General features: G+C 36.1%; 1 protein-coding gene across 1 annotated transcript in view; it reads right to left on the bottom strand.

The window, feature by feature from the left end:
- Window positions 1-23697, bottom strand: part of LOC109830719 (mediator of RNA polymerase II transcription subunit 33A-like) — a 26652-nt gene continuing 2955 nt past the window's right edge. Inside the window, 10 exon segments of the mRNA XM_020398080.1 lie at window positions 1-1349; window positions 7927-8133; window positions 18130-18805; window positions 18922-19083; window positions 19367-19481; window positions 19904-20114; window positions 20284-20638; window positions 20732-20823; window positions 20932-21242; window positions 23032-23379. Coding sequence (XP_020253669.1) covers window positions 229-1349; window positions 7927-8133; window positions 18130-18805; window positions 18922-19083; window positions 19367-19481; window positions 19904-20114; window positions 20284-20638; window positions 20732-20823; window positions 20932-21242; window positions 23032-23379 — 3598 coding nt within the window. The 3' untranslated portion in view covers window positions 1-228.

Raw genomic sequence — 23697 nt, 5'->3', positions numbered from 1 at the left:
GGCACCAACACGGAACTACAAATATGCAAAAACAATCAATCTGGCAGCTGTTAAAAAACCATTCAACTGTACATCCATACAAACTCACATGCAAACAATAAGCTTACGGAAACAGACGTGAATCGCAGCAGGTTAGTAAACTAAAGACCTCTACCCATGCCCACACTTCAAACCACTGTAAACCCGTCAATAGAATGCACACAACAGACCAAAATCAGATTATCAGTATTATTCAGTTCTTTCACCAGCAATTATTGCCTCAGCAGCCGTGCCCATCGCTTCAACTCCACCCTTGCACAACAAAGCAAGAGCAAGCTCGTCCTCGTTCCTCTGCATGAGCCCTCTGCTCAGCCTCTTTAGTACCTTAAGGTCGACCTCCACAACCCAGCTCGGTGCACACTCCACCATCAACCCCAATAAACACGAAGCATAGGCTTTCCACAGAGCCCAGTCACAACCAAGCGAGATCTTACCATCAAATGCGCTGGCTAAGAACTTCATGTGAGCTTCGATGATCCTCGATCTCCTCTTTAATGCGTGAGTCGAGTCGATGCCCCAAGCAAACATCCCACAGTACACAACAAAGTAGGCAAGTCCTCTTCCAAGCAAGCTATGTATAACTCCACCTCGCATACATCTTCCCCCTTCTGTGTCCAAATCATGCACTGATAAAAACCATGAGGGTAATATTTCATGGACCAGAGCCTGCACTATGCCAGAACCTCCGGATAACCACACAAATGTCGCTCCAAGTGCAGCTGCAAGTTTCACCTGTGACATAGCAGCAGCAAGAGAAACCTGTCCATATTTCATTCCATTCTTAGTCTTCTTCGCCCTTTCTTTCGGGAGAACACTTTCTGCTATCTCCTTGACTGAATTCATCAAGAGGGAGATTATCTCCTCTGTTAGCAGTATCGTGTTGTGGATGCAGCGATAGACACGGAGATAGAGAATGCCTGGTGCAACCGGTGATAGGCCACCGCAAAAATGTGAACCAAAGCCATGGCCGAGGAGATTGCCAACACCGCCATTGCTAGAGAGTGGGGTGCCGGAGAGCCCGAGTGTAGCACTGAAGCAACTCCGCAGGAGCTGAACTACTGTGTCGTTGCTGTGATGGAATACGGTTCGTGATGCTGAGAAGATTAAGAAATCACTCCATCTCTTCACCTTCTGAGTCCACAAGGCCGCAACAATTGGCATGCTGGGCCATGGGCAGCTTGCTGCGAGGCTCTCTAAAGCCGGACCAGCAAGGTTAAGAAACCGTTCAGAGGCTTTGTCAAGTTTATATGTTATGGTGAGGCTGACGAATGCTGCTAAAGGTAATGGAAGAGTTGCCGGGGAGCTTCCTCCTGCAATCATTTTATCACAGGCCAAAGCTAATCTAAAAAACTAGGTTCATATTTTTGGCATTAAATAAAGTGGAACTCAGAAAAAAAAAGAACAAAAATTTTGCAACAGAATTTTCTGGGTCTTCTTTCCCACTTTGTTATTCATAATCATAGAGAGGATCTGAATCCAGAGGAAAGTGGCATGAAAGGAGCATAGACGAGTTTAGGTGTCTTTATATGTATAGTTTCAATGTATTATGTTGCAATAGTAACATCAATTATTATATTATATAGTTATGGTCCTTAATTTTATATTTTTATATTTTATTTTGAGAAAAATTGACCTATGTCATTTATAGAGTGCTCCAAGACCCTTGGCTACATTCCACTATTGTTTACAAGTCAGCATTATCTTAAGCACTAAAAAGCTTGTGTCCGAACTAATGTATTCATGGCTCAATGGTAATGGTACTCAACAACTTTCATGCATTTATTTATTTTAACATTTAAAGCACATTTCAATTTCTGGGTTTATGCATTTGCTCTCTCGTTAGTTAAAACATAGGAACAGATATCCTGTTTCAGAGTACCAAGATGCATAATACTTATCCACTTCCACGCTTTTCTTTACTGTGTGTGGACCCATATCTTGTTAAATATAATGACCATAATTAGAAATACTGTATATAGTTTATACATCAATGATCAATATATATAGTCCACAAAGATTCGCCAGTGATCCTCAATATGTCGAAACCCATTTCACTCATATTTATACAGACTGAATCACTGAAAACAGGAAATGTCAACGAGAGGAAAGTGTTCACTATGCTACGTTGACATAATTAAGGTCATATAATATAACCAATAATAAGCACAATAACAAATTGGAGAATAGATCCTACTAAGACCTGTTTTCTTTTTACAGAAACGGGAAAAAGTAACTTCAAATAAATGAGATTCAAAATAAAAATAATATCATTCTTAGTCTAATAACTCTAGCAAAACATTAAACCAGAAATCAGGAAGTCTAGAAGTATCTTCTCTGGATCCAACTTGACTATTCCAAGTCATATAAAATATATATTCAAATCGTATGTGCAGAAATTTGACGATAGTTAAAGTTAAAAAGTACAATGCAACCCTCATTTTGAACCAATTTTAAGATAGACTCTCCTTTAATACACAGAACGAGAAAGGCAAGTGAGATCAACTGCTCCATCTTTATGGTAAGTAAAAAAAGCCAGGCTGCCAAGTGCCAGAATCATGGACATGTAGAACAAAAGATTAAGTCCAGTAAGTGAAAATAATAATGACATGTTTGAGAAGGCAATGTCACGTTTGAAAAAGCAGCTAGGACTAGGGTAAGGAAAAACTATGATCATTGGTTGAGGCAAAGAGGGAGGATAAAGGTTTTGATTGCGAATTCAACAGAGGAGTTTGCCATACCAGACTTGCTTAGCTGAGCCTGAAATTTAAATTAATTGCTTATTATTGTTATTTGGCACATGGAATAATCCTACTATTATATCTGCTTTAAATTTAAATGTAAATTTTCTAACATATATCTTTATTAGTATTAATTGTATGCCTACGTTCTATTTCAATAAAATATTAGGGTAGATGTTTTGCAAAGTTCCCTGTTGTCATCTCTCTGATTGAAATAAAAAAATTAAACTATTGTCGTGATAGTAATAAACTTTTGTTCGTATTGTATGGTAAGCCAGTGCAAGTTTTGTCTTGTATCATGCCATTCTACATATCATAGGTACCAACTCAAGTCTGCATCAGTCCATCATAGTCTTGTCATCATACCTTTGTTATATTTCCATAATCAACACACAGATATAAAAGTTATTAAAGTAGCTAGTATATTGATGAAGTTAGTTCACTCCATAATCAACACACAGATAAAAATTATTTGATTTAAAATTTCAAACTGGCCTTCCTTCAATCCAGCTATCACTGTCAAGGATCAAGTCCCTTACCCAACAAAACATACTAAGATACTCCTAGTGTAAATTGCTGTTCCTCTCTCTCTTTTCTCTCCCTCCTCAACCCGATCCCTAAACCAGCATGCACTCATTAAAGTTCAAATCTACCAAAAGAAAAAAAAAAAAAACCCTGCGCGTGACAGCGAAACCCATACCCAAGTCCATCTATCTCCAAACTCAATCTGCAGGGTAGCCAACTCCAAGCGCCCTCCACACACCCCCCCCTAGGGGTGGCAATTTATGACCCGACCCATCAACCCGACCCGACCCGACCCGTTTATAATGGGTATGGGTTGAATTACATGGGTCGGGTCATAAACGGGTCAACCCAGTTTTACCCATTTATTAAATGGGTAAATTCGGGTTAACCTCTTGACCCGTATAACACAAATCACCGACCCGTATAACACAACCAACCCTTCGTGACTTCGTCCCTCACTCCCTCATAAACGCGCCACTGCAGAGAAAGAAAAAAAAAGTAGCCCTAAATTTCCCAGTGGCGGCGAGCGGCGAGCGGAGAGCGTCGGCAAACAGAGAGTGGAGCGGAAACGGAGAGCGTCGGCGAGCGGAGAGCGTCTACGGCTCGATCGTTCAACACCAACGCTCAGATGAGGGAGGTTGATGACGACGAGAGGAGCCTCGTTGTGGATCGCAGGTCTGGCGGTGGAGTTTCTCGTCACCGTCCCCGGAGGGGCGACGTCGATTTCCCCTTTTTCTCCGGTAGTTTTCTTCTCTTTCCGCGATCTCAAATATTCGTTTAATGAACCGCTGTCGATTAATTCTCTGTTTTCCCCCTGTTCTCCCCCCTAATTTCTGTCGCTAAGTCACAAGTTCTGACTATTTTTTATTATTATTCCCCTTTTCTGTCGCTAAGTCACCAAGAACAGCTTCCCCTTTGGAAAAAGGTATGTTTTTTTTCCAAAAAATCCAGCTATATGACTATTACAGGCCTTCAATTTTGTTGGTTATGATTTAAGGAATATATTCTCAATTTGAAATCTCAGCATTGGGTTCAGGAAGTAAATTCCACTTCAAATTCTGCTTGAAATACCAAGTATCTGTACATAATGAGCATATGCAGTCATGGTGTGTTCAGATATACATAGATTTTGATATATGTATATATGCAGTGCTAATGCATACACACAGACGTATATATGCAGTGATTTTTTTTCCTTTAATCTTGCTGTTAATAATAGTAAAGAAGTTCATTGATCACTTACTATTATTTTTATTATTATGTTTGTTTGCTTATGTTTACGATTTTTTAAAGTCTACTATTAGCATCCATGGAAGAGTGATGTACATGTCAGTATGAACTAATTTAGAAAACTTGATCTCACAAATATTATGAAATTTTACACTACTTAATTGTTCAAGAGAAATTAGTACATCTTGGTAACAGAGCTCAGCTGTAGTTCACTTGTTTTACTTAATTACGGAAAGGACTTTGCATGCGTAAAAATGAAGGGATTGCATGCTCAGAGTTTATAACTCAGGATCCGCCGACAAGTCCCCAACAAAACTTTGTCAACAGTTTGATGGATGGTTAAATTTTCTTGATGAATTTAGTTTGAAGTATTAATGGAAAATCTATATTTCTACAGGATAAAATATGGTTATGTGATTACTATCTGGAGTGGTGGCGGGGGCATCAGATCCCTAAAAGAGTAACTCAAAAATAATTGCCCCTTTTTTTTCGTAAGGAGAAGGAAATAAATATATGGTTTTTGAAAAATTCTAGCTTGGTTACCGTACACTATTTCTTCTTTCTGCTTCCCCAATCCCCAATGGTTACTTATAGTTTCTGTAATTTGCTAGGATTTTGCTCCTTTATCCTTTCTTTTATTCCTCACTCTTCTTGGAAATCTTTAGTTGGTCAATAAATCATTTCTCTGTTTTTGTTATCCTTTGTCTTGCTTTCTAGCTGGTCCTCTATTACTTGATTGATTCTTAGAGTGGTTTGTTGCTCTTTTGTGCCTGATATGTGATTCACCACTACAGTACTTGATGGCCTCCCTTTTGAGCATGGGTTACATATCTTTGTGATGAAAGTGGGGAGGCATGGCATGGTTCATTTTCACTTGTGAGATTCACCCCTAATAGGGACATGAGTTACATGACAATGTATGATGTTTTCATAGATCAAGTACCTAAATATCGGAAAGTCCTAAGTCAGAGCTTTTTCTTTCTAATTCTATCAGAATGCAAAGTTTTTCCTCTGTAACAACATATTTCTATCATACTTTTTTGGTTCAAGACGCAGCGAAGTGTTCGTATCTTTCTGTCATATATATATATATATATATATATAACCCTTATATAAAGCTGTAAGTTAAATCTCTCCATCTCATCATAATTTTAGGTTTTGATGCGGAGATGACGGTGGTGTGTGTGGTAAGGTCAAATATTCTTTTGTCTAGCTAACAAATATTTTAGATAACAATTATAGAAACTAGATTTTTGGGGCATGTACGAACATATATACGTGCATCGCAAAGGAAATACAGAGGAATATACAAAATTATTTTAAATCTCTAATTATTTTTTGATTGTGGACTGGACTTTATATTACTTTGGTATATATATATATATATATATATAACCCTTATATAAAGCTGTAAGTTAAATCTCTCCATCTCATCATAATTTTAGGTTTTGATGCGGAGATGACGGTGGTGTGTGTGGTAAGGTCAAATATTCTTTTGTCTAGCTAACAAATATTTTAGATAACAATTATAGAAACTAGATTTTTGGGGCATGTACGAACATATATACGTGCATCGCAAAGGAAATACAGAGGAATATACAAAATTATTTTAAATCTCTAATTATTTTTTGATTGTGGACTGGACTTTATATTACTTTGGAAGCCGAAAGACTCCATAAAGTTTTTCCTCTATAGCACAGTTGTTGTTGTTTGGGTTGCTAAGTACAAAAGTAGCTGCTCAGTCAACACCTTTCCTCGTCGTTCTAACCGCGCGCTATGAACCTGCATTTGTGAAATATCCATTACAGGTAAGTGTGAATTGTAATATTCTTATTGCCTATCATTTATATGAAAAACTTTTTTCGACTGTTTTTAAGTGATGATATCTCTCAAGATCCTTTCTACTATCTCGTCCTTTTTATGGTCAAAGACTTTGGGGAAGCAGAGGTTGCAGGCTGACTCTACTTAAATTGTTATGTTCTCTTTCTAATTTCAAAATTTGGGATATGTTTGCATCAATTTTCCTCTCTTTGTTTCTGAAAATATTCAAGATTTTTTTTGCTGTTTATGTCACGTCTGATTTTACCCTTTAAAATATGCTCCAATTGTTAATTATTCAGTTTTCATGTCTCTACTTAGAGGCATACTACAGTACTATGACAGTGCAACATAGTGTATTTTCTCTACTTGAACAATCAAATCTATAAGGTTGGTATGACTTGATTTATTTGTACGTAAAACTCTTTATTTGATTGTTTTAATATGTTTCCTTGAACAGGAGTGATAGCAATTGCTTTCAAGGTCAGATCGACATTATTGTTCCTGAAGAGTAGCTTTTAGCTATGATTGATCAGCATTATTGTTACTGGAGATTGTAATTTCTGTGTATTTCACTCCGGGGGATCTCGTGATGAGTTAAATTAGAAGAAATTTTGTGTTGGGATGTAGCTGATTATCTCCTTTTGTGATAGTTATTGTCTCATTCACTCTGAGAATGAATTTTTTGACTCAAATTTGGAGATGGGTCAGTTAATTTTTTTGTAAACTGTAATTGTATTTTAATCTTATTTTCAGAGCTCTTGCAACGAGTATATTTTTTTTCAAAAAGATGATGCTTGATGGGTTTTAGCTATTTTGTTGTAAACTTGTGTATATTCTCTTTATTTACTTGTGTTAAATTCTATGTTGTTAGTTCTTAGGTTAGATTATTCTAGTGTCTAAAGAGCTGCATCGATATATTTTTGTTTGTCGATATTTGTATTTCGTTGAAGTACATTTAAAAATACTGAATATGTCTTTAAAATAACTCTATGTTGTAAGTAGTGATAGATTTTGTCTAAAGAGCTTGTAAGAAGTGTTCTTTTGTGCATTTATAATTTTTTTATTAGTTATTTGTTAGGATACGTCTTGTATTTGATAAACGGATCATTCGGGTTATATGGGTCGGGTCGGGTAACCCGTTTAATAATCGGGTCGGATCACATTGACCCGTTTATTAAATGGGTCGGGTCGGGTCACACTTATACGGGTCGGGTCAAATTTATATGGGTCGGGTCGGGTTGGGTCGACCCGTTTGCCACCCCTACCCCCCCCACCCCCAACAAAAAAAAAAAACAAAAAAAACAAAAAAACAACACACACACGAGAAAAAAAGAAAACACCCCTACAAGACCCCCAGACTCCACCGCACAATCCTGCAACAATAGATCTCCCCATGTAAAGCATGTTACAAATAACTAGGGTTGAACTAGTCCCTTTCCGTAGCTAATCTTCATATGGCCACAAGTTGTCCAAAAAGGGTAACAATATAGCAGGCAGATATAGAGAATAAAGTAACTGCAACGAGGCTTAAAAGGAGAGCAACATGATATATGTATAAAGAAATAACAAATACCTGCAACAAGGCTTGGAACATCAACACCTGTATCAGCAACAATTTTCTTGATTTGTTCCTCCACAGTGGATAAATTTGCAGAAGGACTTGGCCAGTCAATTCCATTCATGAATGCAGGCTTCCAAACCCCACGAGTAACTTCAGCCGAGAAGTAGCTAACTATAGTTGCCAGAGAAGCAGGCAGGAAGTCTGCCAAATCTTTGAGGCCTAAAAATGCATAAACAGGATAAAAGATTTTCAAACACTAGTTATATTTTTCTCTGGACCTTTAGACAAGAAAAAAATTGATAACGTTAACCTTGTTACAGAACTGTAACATTCTTTGAATGTTTTATCTTAATTTTAACCAGAATGCTGGAAACCTTAAGAAATTATGTTACAGTCACTGAAACATCATAGAAAATTTTAATGTGAAAATATAACAAAGATGGAATAAGAAGAGCAATCAAGACTATCTTCAGTAAAATAATATGAACAAGTCAAATGTTAAATACAATCAATCATTCAGAGCAATATATGGTAAGTGCAGAGAACCTCTAGTCATCTGGATAAATATTAGATGACCTTCCTGTGAAATGATTTTCATGAGAATGGAGCCATGGGGACGGAGTTAACGTTCCATCTCAAAAGGTTCATATAAGGATCACATAACCTCCTTCAAGCCTGTCTTTCCAATCAGTCCCTCTCTTATTCATAAATTAGATCATGCCTCTTAATAAGCTTTATGATGTGCTAATTAAAAGCTTAAAATTCCAAACACCAAAAATTTATAATAAAAAACTAACCCATCCCCCAGAACTTCACCCTTTCACCTGCCAATTCATAATCTTAGCCCAGTTCCAAACTATAAAGCCTGCTTCATCAGCTTAAGAAACTAATTGAAAGAAATTCCCATGAAACAACATCTGAATAATGGTTGCATGACTGTTCAAATTTCTGGATAGCCTCCACCAAGGTTATCGATGTAAGTATAGTGTATAACCCACCCGAAAAAACATAATGAAGAATGCCATAGCTCTAATATATGCATACAGTCTAATCCTTGAGTTTCGAAATAAAGGCTGATTTTAATCAAATTACAGAGACTTGATTAGTTTCCGTAGTCTTTCATAACTTTTAAATCAGCTCAAAAGAGGGGAGAAAATATCTAAATGAATAGATTCAAGAGTTCAACTACTGTCCAGCAATACTAACAAAGAAAATCAGTTGTGTCAAGTAAGAATGGCTGTGTCAAGTAAGAGACAATATCATGCTCTGAAAGTGTAATACCTTAGCCTTTTTTAAAAAGAATTATCCTACTAATCTGATAGGAGACTTAAAAGAAATCTAATGAAGAAAATTAGTTTTGAAAAAAGGATACAAGTACAGAGATAATGAGCAGATCCAAACCCAAACCCAAAACAACTCTATAATTAATCTACTAATATATTTCACTTGAACTCCAGACTGTCAATAAGGCTACTATATAATATAATAAGACTGGATTCTCTGCATTCCAAAATTGAACCCATTGTTGCTAACTCAATAGACACCTATTATAACTGAATAAATATCTTCAGTGATCTAATTCCAGAGCCCAATACACTAACCCACATTATCACTAAGTTAGACCACTTAAATCTAAATTAAAAGTTATTAAACAGTCAACACTTTCTTGAGTTTTTTCCTTGAACAAAAACGTAGGTAGTTTGAAACTAGGAGCAGTACTCAATTACTCTAGGATGGAAACTAGGCCAGGGTGGCCCTATATGGCCTGTCCTGGTTGTAATCCGTATAGGGCATGGTCACTGTCAAGCCTTGCCTGCCTCGACCAAGCCAGCCACCATTAATCAGGCTGAAGCTGGCTTGGAAATGGAGGAACAGGGAAAAATATGACTCAACCAGTGCAGCACAAAGGCACGCCAGTTCACTGTGTAGGCATAGCTTGTCTGGTATGATACGGCTCGAAAACACCAATTCTGACCCATCCAAATATAGCTATTAGGAAAAGCATTACAGCCGCGACCAACATCTAATATCACTCCCCTCTTTTTTTTTTTAATTTTCTCCCTAGAGGGGCCTGGTTGTATTTTGTACTAAAATTTTGTTTTTTTTTCACGTGATTTATTTTGCATATCCTCACATTTCTATAAATATCCCCAATCCCTCTTCTTCTACTTACTCTCAATCTTATCTTCACATATTCTCTTACCTACATGCTCTCTTACCTGAAGCAGTGAAAGGAAGGTAAAGGTTGTAGAATTCTAACTACAAGGCTCTCCGCACTACAGTCTATGCTCATTAATAGCCTGTCTTCTCTATAATCTCGACTCTTTAATAGTCTCTCTCATACAGTATACAATCTCCTCTTTCTTTACTTCCTACTTGTGAAAATAGTTAACTATTATGATGGACAAGCACTCTTCCTCTACATACCACATGAGTGGTACTTCCTCTACATACCACATGAGGGGTACTTCCTCATCTAGATTTAATATAGGGCTTTTACATGAAAACCATCATAACCTTTATGCAAATTGATACATACCACTTGTATTTAGCTATTTGATCAAAAGCACTTACATTTACTTACATGTTTAAAATTTCACACCTTAATAGCTCAAAAAAATCCAGAAATACCCATTTTATCCCTCCTCTCTCCACCTCCTTCCTTCCCTCCCTCTCCCCCTTTCCATCTCCTTCACCTCCTCCATTCTCCTCTCCTTCACCGTCCTCCACCTTGTGCACAATCTCCTACACCTCTAGGATTTCTCCAAACCCCAATCTCTTCCCTCCTCTCGTCCACCTCCACCAATGGCCTCATCCACCTCCTCCTTTTCTTCTCATCTCCTCCTCCCCTTCGTCCTTCACCTCCTCCACTATCTCTTCCACCTCTTGGGTTTCCTCAACACTCCCTCCCTTTTCCCCCTTCTCCTCCTCCATCCTCACCCCCTTCCTCCTCCCTTCTCTTCCTCTCCTCCTCTCCTTCCCCCTCTCAAGTTAGACTGGAGGGTATAATAGAAACTTTATATTTTTTTTAAACGGAAAATACCAAAAAATGTGATATTGCAAGCATGTAAGCAAATGCAGATGGTTTTAATCAAATAATAATAATAATAATAATAAAGGGGGTAAGTATCAATTTGGATAAAAGTTAATGTGATTTTCATGTAAAAGCCCTTTCATATAAGACAAAATGACAATAGTTGCAAAAATCTTTATCTACTACTCCTAATGCTCCATTTAGAGAACCCCAAGTAAATATGTATCATCCTATCATGTTAGCAAAGGTGCAATTGCTGGTAAATCTCCTGACAGCTTGGAATCCTTTTATTAAACATAACCTCAAAGGGCAGGACATCCCCATACAGCTAATACAAAACGGCTTTCTCATTCTCAAAAACTAGTGGGATTGGCCTTCTCATCCTTTTATTAAACTTATAATTCCCAATTGTGTATCTTCTCCCCAAAATCGAATCCCTCAAACACGTCATCTTGTTAGGTTTCAGAGACTCCAAGAACGCATAAAACCTGTCGATCGTCGCCTCTTCTTCTCGGTTCTCCCCAACTCCTATTTGAATCATCCATCAACAAGGTAAACTCGAGAGTTAAAATCCAAATTATGTTTGTTGATTTGAGTAGTTCTCTGATTAGTTTAAATCTCAATTGATTGGTGCAAGCATTGCAACACCAATTTTTTATTAAATTAGGGATTTAACTCTCAATTGATAGTTTTCTTCGCACACTAATACTTCCTTCAAAATTTCGAGTGTTGACTTGTTCCAACGTCTTACATTCCAACCTCTACAAGTTTAGGCTAATAAATATTGCAACTTTATATTAAAATTAAGATCCTATTTTGTTAGTTTTATTTTAAATTCAAGACTTCTAGCTAATTTATGACTCTATTTTAAGATTGTATTTCTAACTGATAGGTTTATCATGAGACCTATCGAGGTCAATGCCATAAAATATTTTAGAGAACTGCACTTTGTTTTTAGTTCTAACTAATGTAGACTATATTCAAGTAAAAATGGCTATCTTAATTTTAATAATTGTCTAAATCAGTGATATAATTTTAGCATATCAATTCCTCACATCTTCAAAAAGCTTACAATTTGTAGTTTGTGGTCAAGATCAAGATCAGTTGTCTTCCATCAGTCTAGAGAAGCATTTCATGATTTTTTGTTATTTTTAACTCACATTATTTATATTATGGCCCGAAAGTTCTCCATCTAGCGATCTAGCGATCCAATTTTCTGCTTGTTTTGCTATCTTTTTAGCAAGCCAACAAGAAAAATGGAACATAATACATTTGTTCTCGAAGGCTTTAGAGCTTAGAAGAAAGTCAATGATGAGAAAATTTATGCTTTCTTATGGCATATTGGAAAAGATTGTAACTCATTCCCTAAAAGAGCCGTAAAAACAAGCATTGTCAATGAATGCTTCATAAGACATTGAGAATTTGTTCGATAAGCATACATTCTAAACAAAGAGCAGTAAATCGGTCACGGATTCAAGTATCATGCAGTCTGATGAGTTATATTTTAAGCTTGTGCTTTCTGTGGTCATGTTAAAAGTGTGGATTGTCTCTATCATGGCAAGTTTTTTGAACTTGTTAAGTTGTTGGCCTCTTATAATGAAGTCTTTACTACTGTTTTAGACAAATATCTAGGAATGCGTTTTACACATCATCATAACTCTAAAAGGAAATTCTTCATGCTCTCTCTTGCAAAGTCAAAAAGAGATATTTAAGAAGAATTAGGTGATGCAAAATTTTGCATCATTGTTAATGAATCTTATAAGCAAGTCTCAAAGAGAGCAAATAGCCATAGTTTTAGATTTATGGATAAAGAGGGATTCATGTGAATGTTTCTCTGGCCTCATTTATAAACGAGATACATTAACTTTAACTTTGAGGAATAAAACTTTTAACATTATCTCTCATCATGAGTTGGACGTTTAAAATATTAGAGGGTAAGGATATAAAGCAGGTAGTAACATAAGAGATGAATGGAACAGATTACAAGCTTTAATTCATAAGCAATGACCATGTGTCTATTAAATTCATTAATTAGCTCATCACCTTCAACTTGCTTTAGTTGTGAAAGCTCAAGAAGTATCTTTTGTTCATCATTTTTTTCTCTACCTTGATTTTCACCATCAATGCTAGTAAATCTAGCAAAAGTATGATGAATTAAAGGAGGCTCAAGCAACTGAATTTGCATCCATAAGTTGCAAACTCTATTATCTCGGGTGCTCCGAGGCGATTGCATCGGGCATCGGATGCTTTAAAACGTTGAAAGTCCGTATTGCATGCGGTGAGGGCAGTGTTCTAAAAAAAAGGTTTAAGCACTTGCTTAATCGCCTGTTTAAGCAAAAGCGAAATAAATACACGTAAGATTTGAGCTATGCCCTCAATTATGCAGACATTCACTTAATTGGCCAACTTCTAAGTAAGCCCTTAGATAATTTCTTTGTGCCGACGCTTTTTTTAAATTTAATTACGAGCTGAACCCGTTATTCGAACCTAGTCTAACTAACCAAAGTAAAAACCCTAGCCCTTATCTTTTCTTAAATACCGTGACTATCTCCCTTCTCTGCATTTGCGCGAACTCATCAGCTATGATAAGACTCCACCCTTTGTCTGACGAAACTTCTCGTAGAATCTTCTATCTCTGACAAAGCTTCTCGTTGTCATCAAATATCACTCCAATATATTATTTTTTTAAATTTTATTTAACTTATGAATCATACTTTGTGTTTATTTAAGAATTAGATTAGGATTTTTGTTAAGTAACTTACTGTTTTAATGAAGAAGACTAGAAGATTTGTTTTCAGTTTATGACCTTTTAGTTTCAGTTTAAATGTTTAGTGTAACAATTTTTACTCGAGTATCTAGTTAATTTTCATGTATGACTTGAAATTTTAAGTAGTTAACTAGTTATTGAATATTCAATTGCGTGCTTGTCGGTATTTTCTTAGTATATTTTTTATTTTTCGTGAATTTTATATATTTCAACATATAATAAATAATAAATGTATATTAAAAACTATAAAAATAAACTACTCTGCATAATCCGCTGATTAATCGGTACTTAATCTGATTAATCATGAAGAGGTTCAAGACTGCGCATATAATAAAACCGTGTTTTAGAACATTGCCTAGGAGCATTGCATAAAGCACACGCCTCAATGTGCCTCTCTCCTTGGTGTGCCTCACTGCTTTCCTACTTTGATGTTGCATGTTCTTTCGCTTTTCTCTTTTATCATTGTTTTCTTGTTCTTGTTCTTCTCTTTACCCGAATTCTTATATACTTCCTCATCTTCTCCTTTTCTTCTTTTTTGCTATCATTACTACTATACTTAGAGCATTGATTGTGAAATCACAAACTCCTATTCTAAATATTGTGACATTATAATTATTAATAATATTAAATTTGGCAACATTTTTTTGAATTTTTACATGAAAACCACCTAACTTTTATCCAAATTTGTGCTTACCATCTTTATTATTTTTATCAAAATCATCTACATTTGCTAACATGTTCGCAATGTTACACCTTTTTCACTAGTCAACTCAAAAAGACCCTAAATGTTCATTTTACCCCCTACCCCTCCACCTCCCTTCCCTTTCCTCTCCCCCTCCGCCTCCGCTCCAACACTTTCTTCATCTCTATAGATTCTCCAAACCCTAATCTCATCCCTCCTCTCCTCCCCCTCCACCTCCCTAATCCTCTCACCTCCGTCCTCTCCTCCTTCCTCCCCTCCTCTCTCTACTCTCGCCACCGACCTCCCCGTCTCTCCTCCCACCAACCCCATTGCTGCCAACCTCCCTCCCCTTCTGCCCTCCTCTCCTCTATTTCCCCTCTTGGGTTGGATTGAGGGGTATAATAGGAACCTCAAAAATTTTTGAACAGAAAAATATCAAAATACCAAAAAAGTTTTGACATTGCGAACATGTTAGCAAATATAAGTGGTTTTGATCAAAATAAATAGATAAATATGGTAAGTACAAATTTGGACAAAAGTTAAGGTGGTTTTCATATAAAAACCGTGTGTGTTTTTTTATTGAAGTATTGTTAAATTAAGGCATGTGCTACATGTTCTTCTTAAAATGTTCATAGTTTTGGATGTATGATTTTATATTAGAAGTTCTTTTATATTTTCTCACTGTGATCAATTACTTAATATACAAAAGAGTGGCATCAAATTAACATTAACCTTTTTTTAATTAGTTTTAAGATTATGAATTATGACCTTATTCTAATTTCATAGGTGAACTTATTTATCTTGATATCATTTTTATCTCAAATTTCATAAAATATTATTTGTTTAATTTGACATAGGAACCAAAACAATTTTGTTTCGCTATGCGCCCCGTTTCACTGAAGCACGCGCGCCGCCTTATGCACGGTGAGCATAAGGGAACTTTGCTCTCCGCTTTGTGCATTGCGCCTTGATAACACCAGTTGCAAACCGTGAAGTTGAGATCAGAAGATGGCTTAATTAAATTGGCATTTTAAAGAGTGCTTGAGATACTCGATGAGATTCTCATCTAGGTTATATTTCTAGTTTGCTAAACATGTTCAACAGATATTCTATAGGTCCAAATGGTCTTTCTATAGAAGGAATTTCTCTTAACGTGGAGATGCGGAATATACTTGGACTCACTTATTGTCATTTGATTTTGCTTTGATAATGCATCTTACGAAGGAACTTTTGGAAATCACCAATTTTCTTTATCAAGCATTTTAACGTCGATCTCCAGATATTTTGAACGTCGTGTATCTTGCTTCAAGCACGAAAGTGTTGCGTGAAAATCTCTAAGATTCAGATTGGAATATTTTCTTTGAGAAAATCAAAGATTTTTGTGAGCTACATGATATTGATGGTCCCGATATGAGTTCTAGATATGTTGCAAAACATGGCCAAGCTCAGAGGCAAGGTGATCATATAACTGAGGAGGATTATTATTGAGTGGATGCATTCTTTTAGATAGTTGATTACCAATTCCAAGAACTAACCAACAACTCAACGAGCATACAATAGTTACTTGTTCTTAACACAACTTTGGATACTAGAAATCGATATATATCATTCATAGGATAAATTTTCAAAAGAGACCCATTTGTAAACTTAATCACAAAAAACGACCTCATTCAAACAAAATTACAAAAACCGACCTGGTTTCAGCCTCAGCGCTGAAACCAGGTCGGTTTTTGAAAAAAAAAATTCCGAAACTTCACGGGAGTTCAACTCCCGTGAAGTTTTAGTAGATCTGCTAAACTTCACGGTAGTTCAACTCCCGTGAAGTTTCATAGTTCAAATTTTTTTTGAACTATAAAACTTCACGGAAGTTGAACTCCCGTGAAGTTTAGCAGATCTACTAAACTTCACGAGAGTTCAACTCCCGTGAATTTTCGAATTTTTTTTCTTCAAAAACCGACCTGGTTTCAGCGCTGAGGCTGAAACCAGGTCGGTTTTTGTAATTTTGTTTGAATGAGGTCGTTTTTTGGGAATAAAAGTCTAAATGAGTCTCTTTTGAAAATTTGTCCATCATTCATATTGGTGATATTTGTGAACTAGTTGAAAATTTTTCATGCTTTGAATTTCATAGAGCAAGAACTAGTGTGCTTAAGAGTGGATCTTCAACTTTTCAATCATGATGTCTGTTATCATCCCGAAGACTCGAATTACATAAGTTTTCTAGCATTCAAGAATTACGCCAAGGCTTGGCAAGGACTAGAAAGTCAACAATTTATCTACTTATTGATAGAATGATTAGGTTTGCGTTCACTCTTCATGTATCAATGCAACCACCGAACAAACATTCTCAATCACGAAGATAGTGAAGACAAAGCTTCAAAACAAGATGGAAAATGCATTCTTGATCTTGTACATAGAGAAAGAAATTGCCAACAAATTCAACGCAAATTCATTTATGAGTTAGTTTAGCAAAAGAACATAAAGCGCAACTTAGTTATTTGTTTATAAAGAATATTATGAATTTATAAAATGAAAAATGTGGTGCACTCTTTATTTCTCTTATGGTGCTGTAAGAATATATTTTGCATCATTTCAGCATAAATATTTTATAACTTTTCAGTTAAATATGAAATTAAATACGATAAAATGTATATTGTTATGTGAAGGTTTGTAAAATGCACATTAATTGTATGTTTTTAATGTACTATGTATTTTGTCATGTTTCTATGTTGGTAAGAAGTAGATTAGAGCATGTTGATTCTACGATGGATGGATGTAGTGAATGATTGAGTTTTCATGAAGATAATTTTTCGTAAAACTTCTATTCCGTGTTCTTCTTTTTTCGCTACATATTGGAGACTTTTTTCGATACACCATATTTGAGACTTTCTTATACATTGTCATATTTGATTGTTTTTCAATTGTTACATACTATAATAAATGCANCCAACCCACATCCCCACCCAACAAAAAATTACTGGCTTCACCACTGCTTCCATATCACAGTTATAGCACCAAAAAAGTATAAAAATAACAGAGTTGTTATACGTACTGCCACATGATATCTTTCAGCGTCATAATCTAATGACAAATTATACATATGTAACTTTTTTCAATAAGTTGTATATTATTCTTGAAGTTAAATTTTACAATTTTACCCTCAATAAAAATTGGTGTGTTAAACATGCGTGGACAAAACACGTGAGTTTATCCATGTGAAGCACTTACAAATGCATACTTGTATTTACGTTAAAATTATGCGTAAGGCAGTACCTTGTGCCTCTTTTGACAAAATCCAACAGCTTCTTAGGTCAATATAATATAATTATGTGCTTTCACATGTGAGTAAACGTATGCGTACGCTAGAGTGAAAGACAATATACACTTATACATAGTCATATTCTCAGATCTAAATTTTGGTCAATTGCCATGTCTAATACTCAGTGTCCAAATGGAGCACGAATATTCATGTTTTGCCTACAGATTATAGCATTTTACTAAGAGAAGTAATTAGAGTGAAGTGTATCTCAGCATCATTCCTCCAACTGATTGATTACAAATAGTATTGGTGGACAGAAGATGGTGTCTGTGTGGCTAAAATATTGTATTTCTTCTCCAAATCCCAATATAAATAAATTAGATAATCTAAACCAAAGCATGTCTCTAACAAAGAGTAAACAGGAATACTTTTCAGAAAGAATGAGTATATCCGACTTCTGAAGAAACTTCACCAACCTGTAGCCAATTCACGCGGAGATAGTCTTCCATGGGAACATGCAGAAAGAGCAGCATCAACTACAAAAGGAACAGCCTCCATGATTTCCCAAGCAGGCAAATTGGGCCTTAGAGCACAGTCCTCACTTCCAAGCCCAGATGAACTGCTCAAACTACTACTTCCGGATGTTCCAGGACCCACAGATTGATTGCTTCCTTTATTCACCTTCCTAAACATCATAGTCAAAAGGCTATCTACATTTTGATGAACTGGAGTTCCATGGACAAGACCAGAGAGCGTAGATGCTAGACAAGCCTGATGCTGACGGTACCAAGTTTTCAACTTTGGAAAAGAATCAACAAAGATTGGATGCGTGGAAGATGAGCTGGAAGTTGATGAAGTATGACCAACGTTATCAATATTCTTCATCCCATCACAAGATAATACCCGGGAATTACGCAGCAACAGAAGGTATTCAGGAGTCAGCTGAGAGCCAACAGGAGCACCATCTCCCATTATGCTATACTCCAAAGGCGGGTGGTTAAATTTCCACAATCTCAAAAGGAGAATAAATGCATTTGAAAAGACTGCATGAGCAGAGACTTCGTCCCCACCTGGATGGTTCCATGTAATGCTGGGAATACAAGACCCGAATACCTCACATATTGCCATCAGGGCACCAGCAAGTTCTGGAACCTGGATGTAAAGTATACATGCAAATGAGAGTTTTATTATAGATATTTTGATAAATCTTTCAAGTATGTGTTATTCAGTTGCAGAGTTAAGACATCTGCCAATATATCTATGCCTACCAGGCCATGGTAAGAGAAGACTTGGACACAGTCAACTGATGATATTCCTGTAAGAACAACATTCAGCACGGGACCATGACTTATCAAATGGCTGTTACTTCCCGTGTGATTAACAGGAATAGGAGGTGAGAGTAGATTCACAACGAAGCGGATTGTATGTTCCTACAGTCAAAAGAGAAACAACCATAAGTATTAATACAAAACAGATGTGAAAAATTTCTTCCTAGACCTAATAGAATGGCCCTTGCCTGAGCTTAGGACTGATTCTGAAAGGAGAAGAAATTAGACACTCAATACTGCTAACAAGATTGTCCCAGAAAAAGATTTATTCTTAAGTTAATCCAGTAAGAAGATAGACAATGTAATTAAAAAAAAAGAGTGTACTTCTGCTTGTTTACAAGAAGAAATAAGAACAAATCAAGAGCCCTACTAGAACATTGTATACCTGGATATTCCATCCACGAACAAGAGAGGCTCCACAAAGAACAGTGGCAGCAGATATCTTTTCATCATCAGATCCACTCAAAGCAATTTCGAATATCTTCTCAAGTTCTGGTAAGCTTCCATCAAATTCATGAGCTTAATTCAGTGGTATTACCCCAAGCAATTTTAGAAAAAGAGTATCTGATATCCCTGGCTTCAGAAAAGAAATAAGGTACAACTGAAGACCAGGAGAATTATACCAGTAACAATAGAAAAAGATCAAGAAAATGGATTCTAACACCAGTGACCCCTCCAGAGTTGTGGGAATAAAAGCTTCCAAATAGGATTAAAACATACTGCCTAAGATTTAAGTTCATATAAAGATATTTGTTTATATCACTATGTGCAAAGCAGGCAAGTATCGTTCGCAGAAGATCTAAACTATAAACTACAAGTTACAACAATTTTTTTTTCATACTCAACAAAAAAATACACCACGACATATTTAAACAAAGCAATAATATTATATAGTATACTACAATTTTTGAATCCTACACACCTTGAAGCAGGAGTTGCCACCAAAGCGTTTACCATTGCTGATGTTAAAGGAGCACCCTTCATCAACATGGACCAGCCTGGAACTTGGACTGGTAGGGTATGAGGTATCTGGTTGATGCGTCCATTAGTGTAGCCTGGCCATAAGTATGCCGATGTATCCAATAAATTTCGTGAAATACAAGCCTCAACTATTAAGTGCCGCAAATTTCCAGCTGCGATGAGATAACTAGATTAAGAAGCATTCATATATTTCAAAATCACAATGACAGTTTTTCTTCTACAGCAAAAGCGTGTATTCCATCTAGGCTAATAATAAATCACCGCGTTTTGTAGGAAAAGGACAAGGATTTTAAAGCAATGCAGAGTGCATATGTAGCTTACCACAACTTATTGTCTTTTCAATCAAGTTAGCACTCTCCAAGTATCCACTTCCACCTTTAATCCCCGAAACAAACATAATAGCTTTTGCAGCAGCTTGATTGGCAGCAGAGACGACGGCTACAGGTGGAACAAGCAAGCTTCCATAATCACCTAGCACCTGTAAACAGGAGACTAAATCTCTACGGCGCTTTCCGCCTACTGCTTTCTCTTTCCACTGATTCGTATGTTCTCCTTGACTAATTAAATTTTCTTCTTCCTCCTCAATAATATCAGCGATTGATAGTGTTGTGATCGACAGTAACATGCTCAATCGTGATTCAAGGCGAGGTACAGGACCCTCAGGAGGATCCCTTTCCTATGAAAATTAAACAAGGGCTTGTGCAATTATTTTCTCTTAAGATAAATATAAGTTCTCACACCAGATCTATAAAGAGTTAGAGATTCTCACCCGTTGTACAAGACGAAGGGAAGCCATCCAAAGACCTAAAAAGGCATCATGCCATGTGGAACTATTAATTACTTGAAGAGCCTTCACCAAACCTGTGTTGGAAACATTTTTCAGATTAACAAAAACTACGAGATGCTTCAGTTGTTAATACAGGGGAAAATTAGCAAAGTGAAAGGAAAATAAACTTATGCTATACTTACCACTTAGTAATTCAACTGCACTTGTCGCTGCAACTGATCCATCTATACAGTCCTCAAGATATAGATCAATTGGGATCCAGAGTGCAGAATTGAGCCCATGACAGTGGCCATGAGGAGACATTAGTAATCTAGAAGAAGCTATAACATGTATTCCTTTAGTTTGATTGGAGTTTAATTCTCTACAAAAGACACCGTATTTGTCCGATACCAATTGCAAGAACCCTTCCAGAGGTATTGTTGAATTTCTCAATGCTAATGAGTTTTCCACAAGCAAGTACAAACACTGACTGAAAAGTCTCCACTGCGAGGGCCTAAGAATTGAACAAGCATGAGTTAGCTAATGAAGTTTCAAATTTCAAAAGATAAAGCTTTTCTGAAAGTATACAATCTTTAAAGTTTAAACAGCAGCACAAAGGTGAGAATAAGTGCCGGATAAAATTTAGTGCTTTAGGGGTCAGTAATATACCAAGTTTGCCTGAAGATAGAGTAGAGTAATTTTTTTTTTCTTTTAATATGAAATTTCTCTCTAGTCTCTGCAACAAGACCTTAGACAATTTCAAGCCTTGTGTGTTGAATATTGAATATTTCATACTTATAGGACTCTCTAAATATTCAAACATCTCAGGCAAGTCTGTTAAAGTTCTAAAGAGATGCGGGAACCGATAAGTTTAAGTTCTATACAAACGCCCCAAATCTGTGACCCATCAGATGAGCAGCAGCCACTTCCTTCCCTGTATTCCATATTAGCATAGCAGAGGTGGGGGAGAGAAGTCCGTATCACTTCATTTGAGTGATCAAATATGTTACATCTTCCCAAGCTTTTTGGGGAAAATATCTCTTTTTGGAAGTGGGAGGCCTTCAAAGCAATTCTAATCTGCAGAACAGCATATCATAAGGGCAGATCAAGGTATTGACACCAAGAATCCATGGCCTAATCCATACCTTATCGCAACTAAATTCTCACTCAAGCCTTTACCAGATTAAATTGAAAAGAAAATATTCAACTGAATACTCATGAAGTTAATTCAAAGGGCCTTACTCTGGTTAAGAAACAAACCACATAAATTTTTAGAAGTGCTTTTTTTTAACTCCATTATTTTTAAAAGAATCTTGTTTCTCGACATGAGGCTGTTTTGTTCTAAATTCCTTTATTTGCAGTTTCTGGAATAGTCTTATGTTGAAGATTTAGCTAATATACAGCAACTTCTGCCATGTATCTTGATGTCTGGAATAGACTACATGCTAATGCATTATTCATGATTCATGCCATGGCAGCTTAGCCTTGCCTTTTTTACCTGACAGGCCAACAAGTGAGGAAATTATATGGTTCTATCAACTAAATACTTCTGTAGGCAATAGATCAACTTCATAATTGTGCTGCAAGTGTCCCGACTGCAGTATAAGCAACAGAAGTTCCTACAAGATGGAGTATACAAAACACTCTGGTTTGCATTTAACTGATTAATTAACTAAAATATGATGCCACATCATGCCTATTCAGGAAAATAAAGAGATGTATTGTGTTAGAAATAGAAAGTCACTGTGATCAACTTGAAAAGATGAGTCATTGTGTTCCTTACTTCAAGTATAGCACATAATGTTGTAGAGGGCGCAATGGTACATGTCTGAGCGGCATAGTGCTAAATGTACAGATCATGACATGACTCTTCACTTGATGAATAGTCATGAGTTTTGTTATTCTTTCCCGTTAAGGAGTATAGAATGGGAAATCTAACTTTTGTTCTTCCCCATGTTTTAAATATGAATATTCATCTCAATACTGTTCCTTCTGTTGAATTCTATTTCATTTTAACTGAACAAATACCTGAAATCAATCTAAACATAAATACCGGACCTAGGGTGGTTTCAAATAAGATATAGTGAGTGAAACATTCAACAGTAAATAACTGTTTTCTCACGTATCATTAGCTTTAGCAGAGCTTTGAACAAACTATTTAAGTTTCCCTCATCAAATATAGATTGTAGAACATGGACTTGTTTGTTAACAAAGGGCATCTAAGAATCAAGCCACTGACCAAACTATTTGATTAATTTCTAAAACAAGGAATTGAACATATTTAATGGTAGAAAAATACATACATGTTATCGCGAGCCAGGCAAATAAGTCCTGCAATTTGTTTATGTTGCAAAAATTGTGCGATAAGTTCAATGGCCATCACACAATTTATTTTCTGTAGCCTCTCATTATGTTCCACACTTTTCTGATCAAAGTTGTCAATTCCATCAACTTCCATATCTTGTGTTATAGTTTCCCATTTGGACTTCTTTTCTGGGGTCAATTCCTGCAACCCTTCATCATCTAATATAGCATCAAGTAACTGCCACAGAATACAGAAGACAAATTCTATCACTAGGATGCCTGGTTCACACGCTTGAATACCAAATGCTTGGGAGAGTTGAAGAACATTATCTACAGAAACCATGATCCTGCATAGTATACAGAGTACTCTTTTAAGATTAATACTTAAGATTAATGGTATCAGTAGTTCATCAACATATAAACTTCTACAGCAATCAGGAAATGCATATAAGAGATTCAGAAAGACGTGCATATGGATACATAATTATGAGTGAATAATATTCTAATTAAGACAATAAAAAATAAAAAAAATAAAAAAAATGGAAAAATCATGAAACATTAAGAAACTTGAGAGAAAATCAAGCAATCAAAAGATACAAAACCATTATTTACAAGTAATTATCAGAAACCTTGCACAGAACTCTTATCAAAATCAAGGTTTCACT

Source organism: Asparagus officinalis, chromosome 2 (genome assembly GCF_001876935.1).
Source record: "Asparagus officinalis chromosome 2, Aspof.V1, whole genome shotgun sequence".
Lineage (NCBI taxonomy): Eukaryota > Viridiplantae > Streptophyta > Magnoliopsida > Asparagales > Asparagaceae > Asparagus > Asparagus officinalis.
Note: the sequence above shows the minus strand (reverse complement) of the source record. Positions and strands in the feature narration are given on the sequence as shown.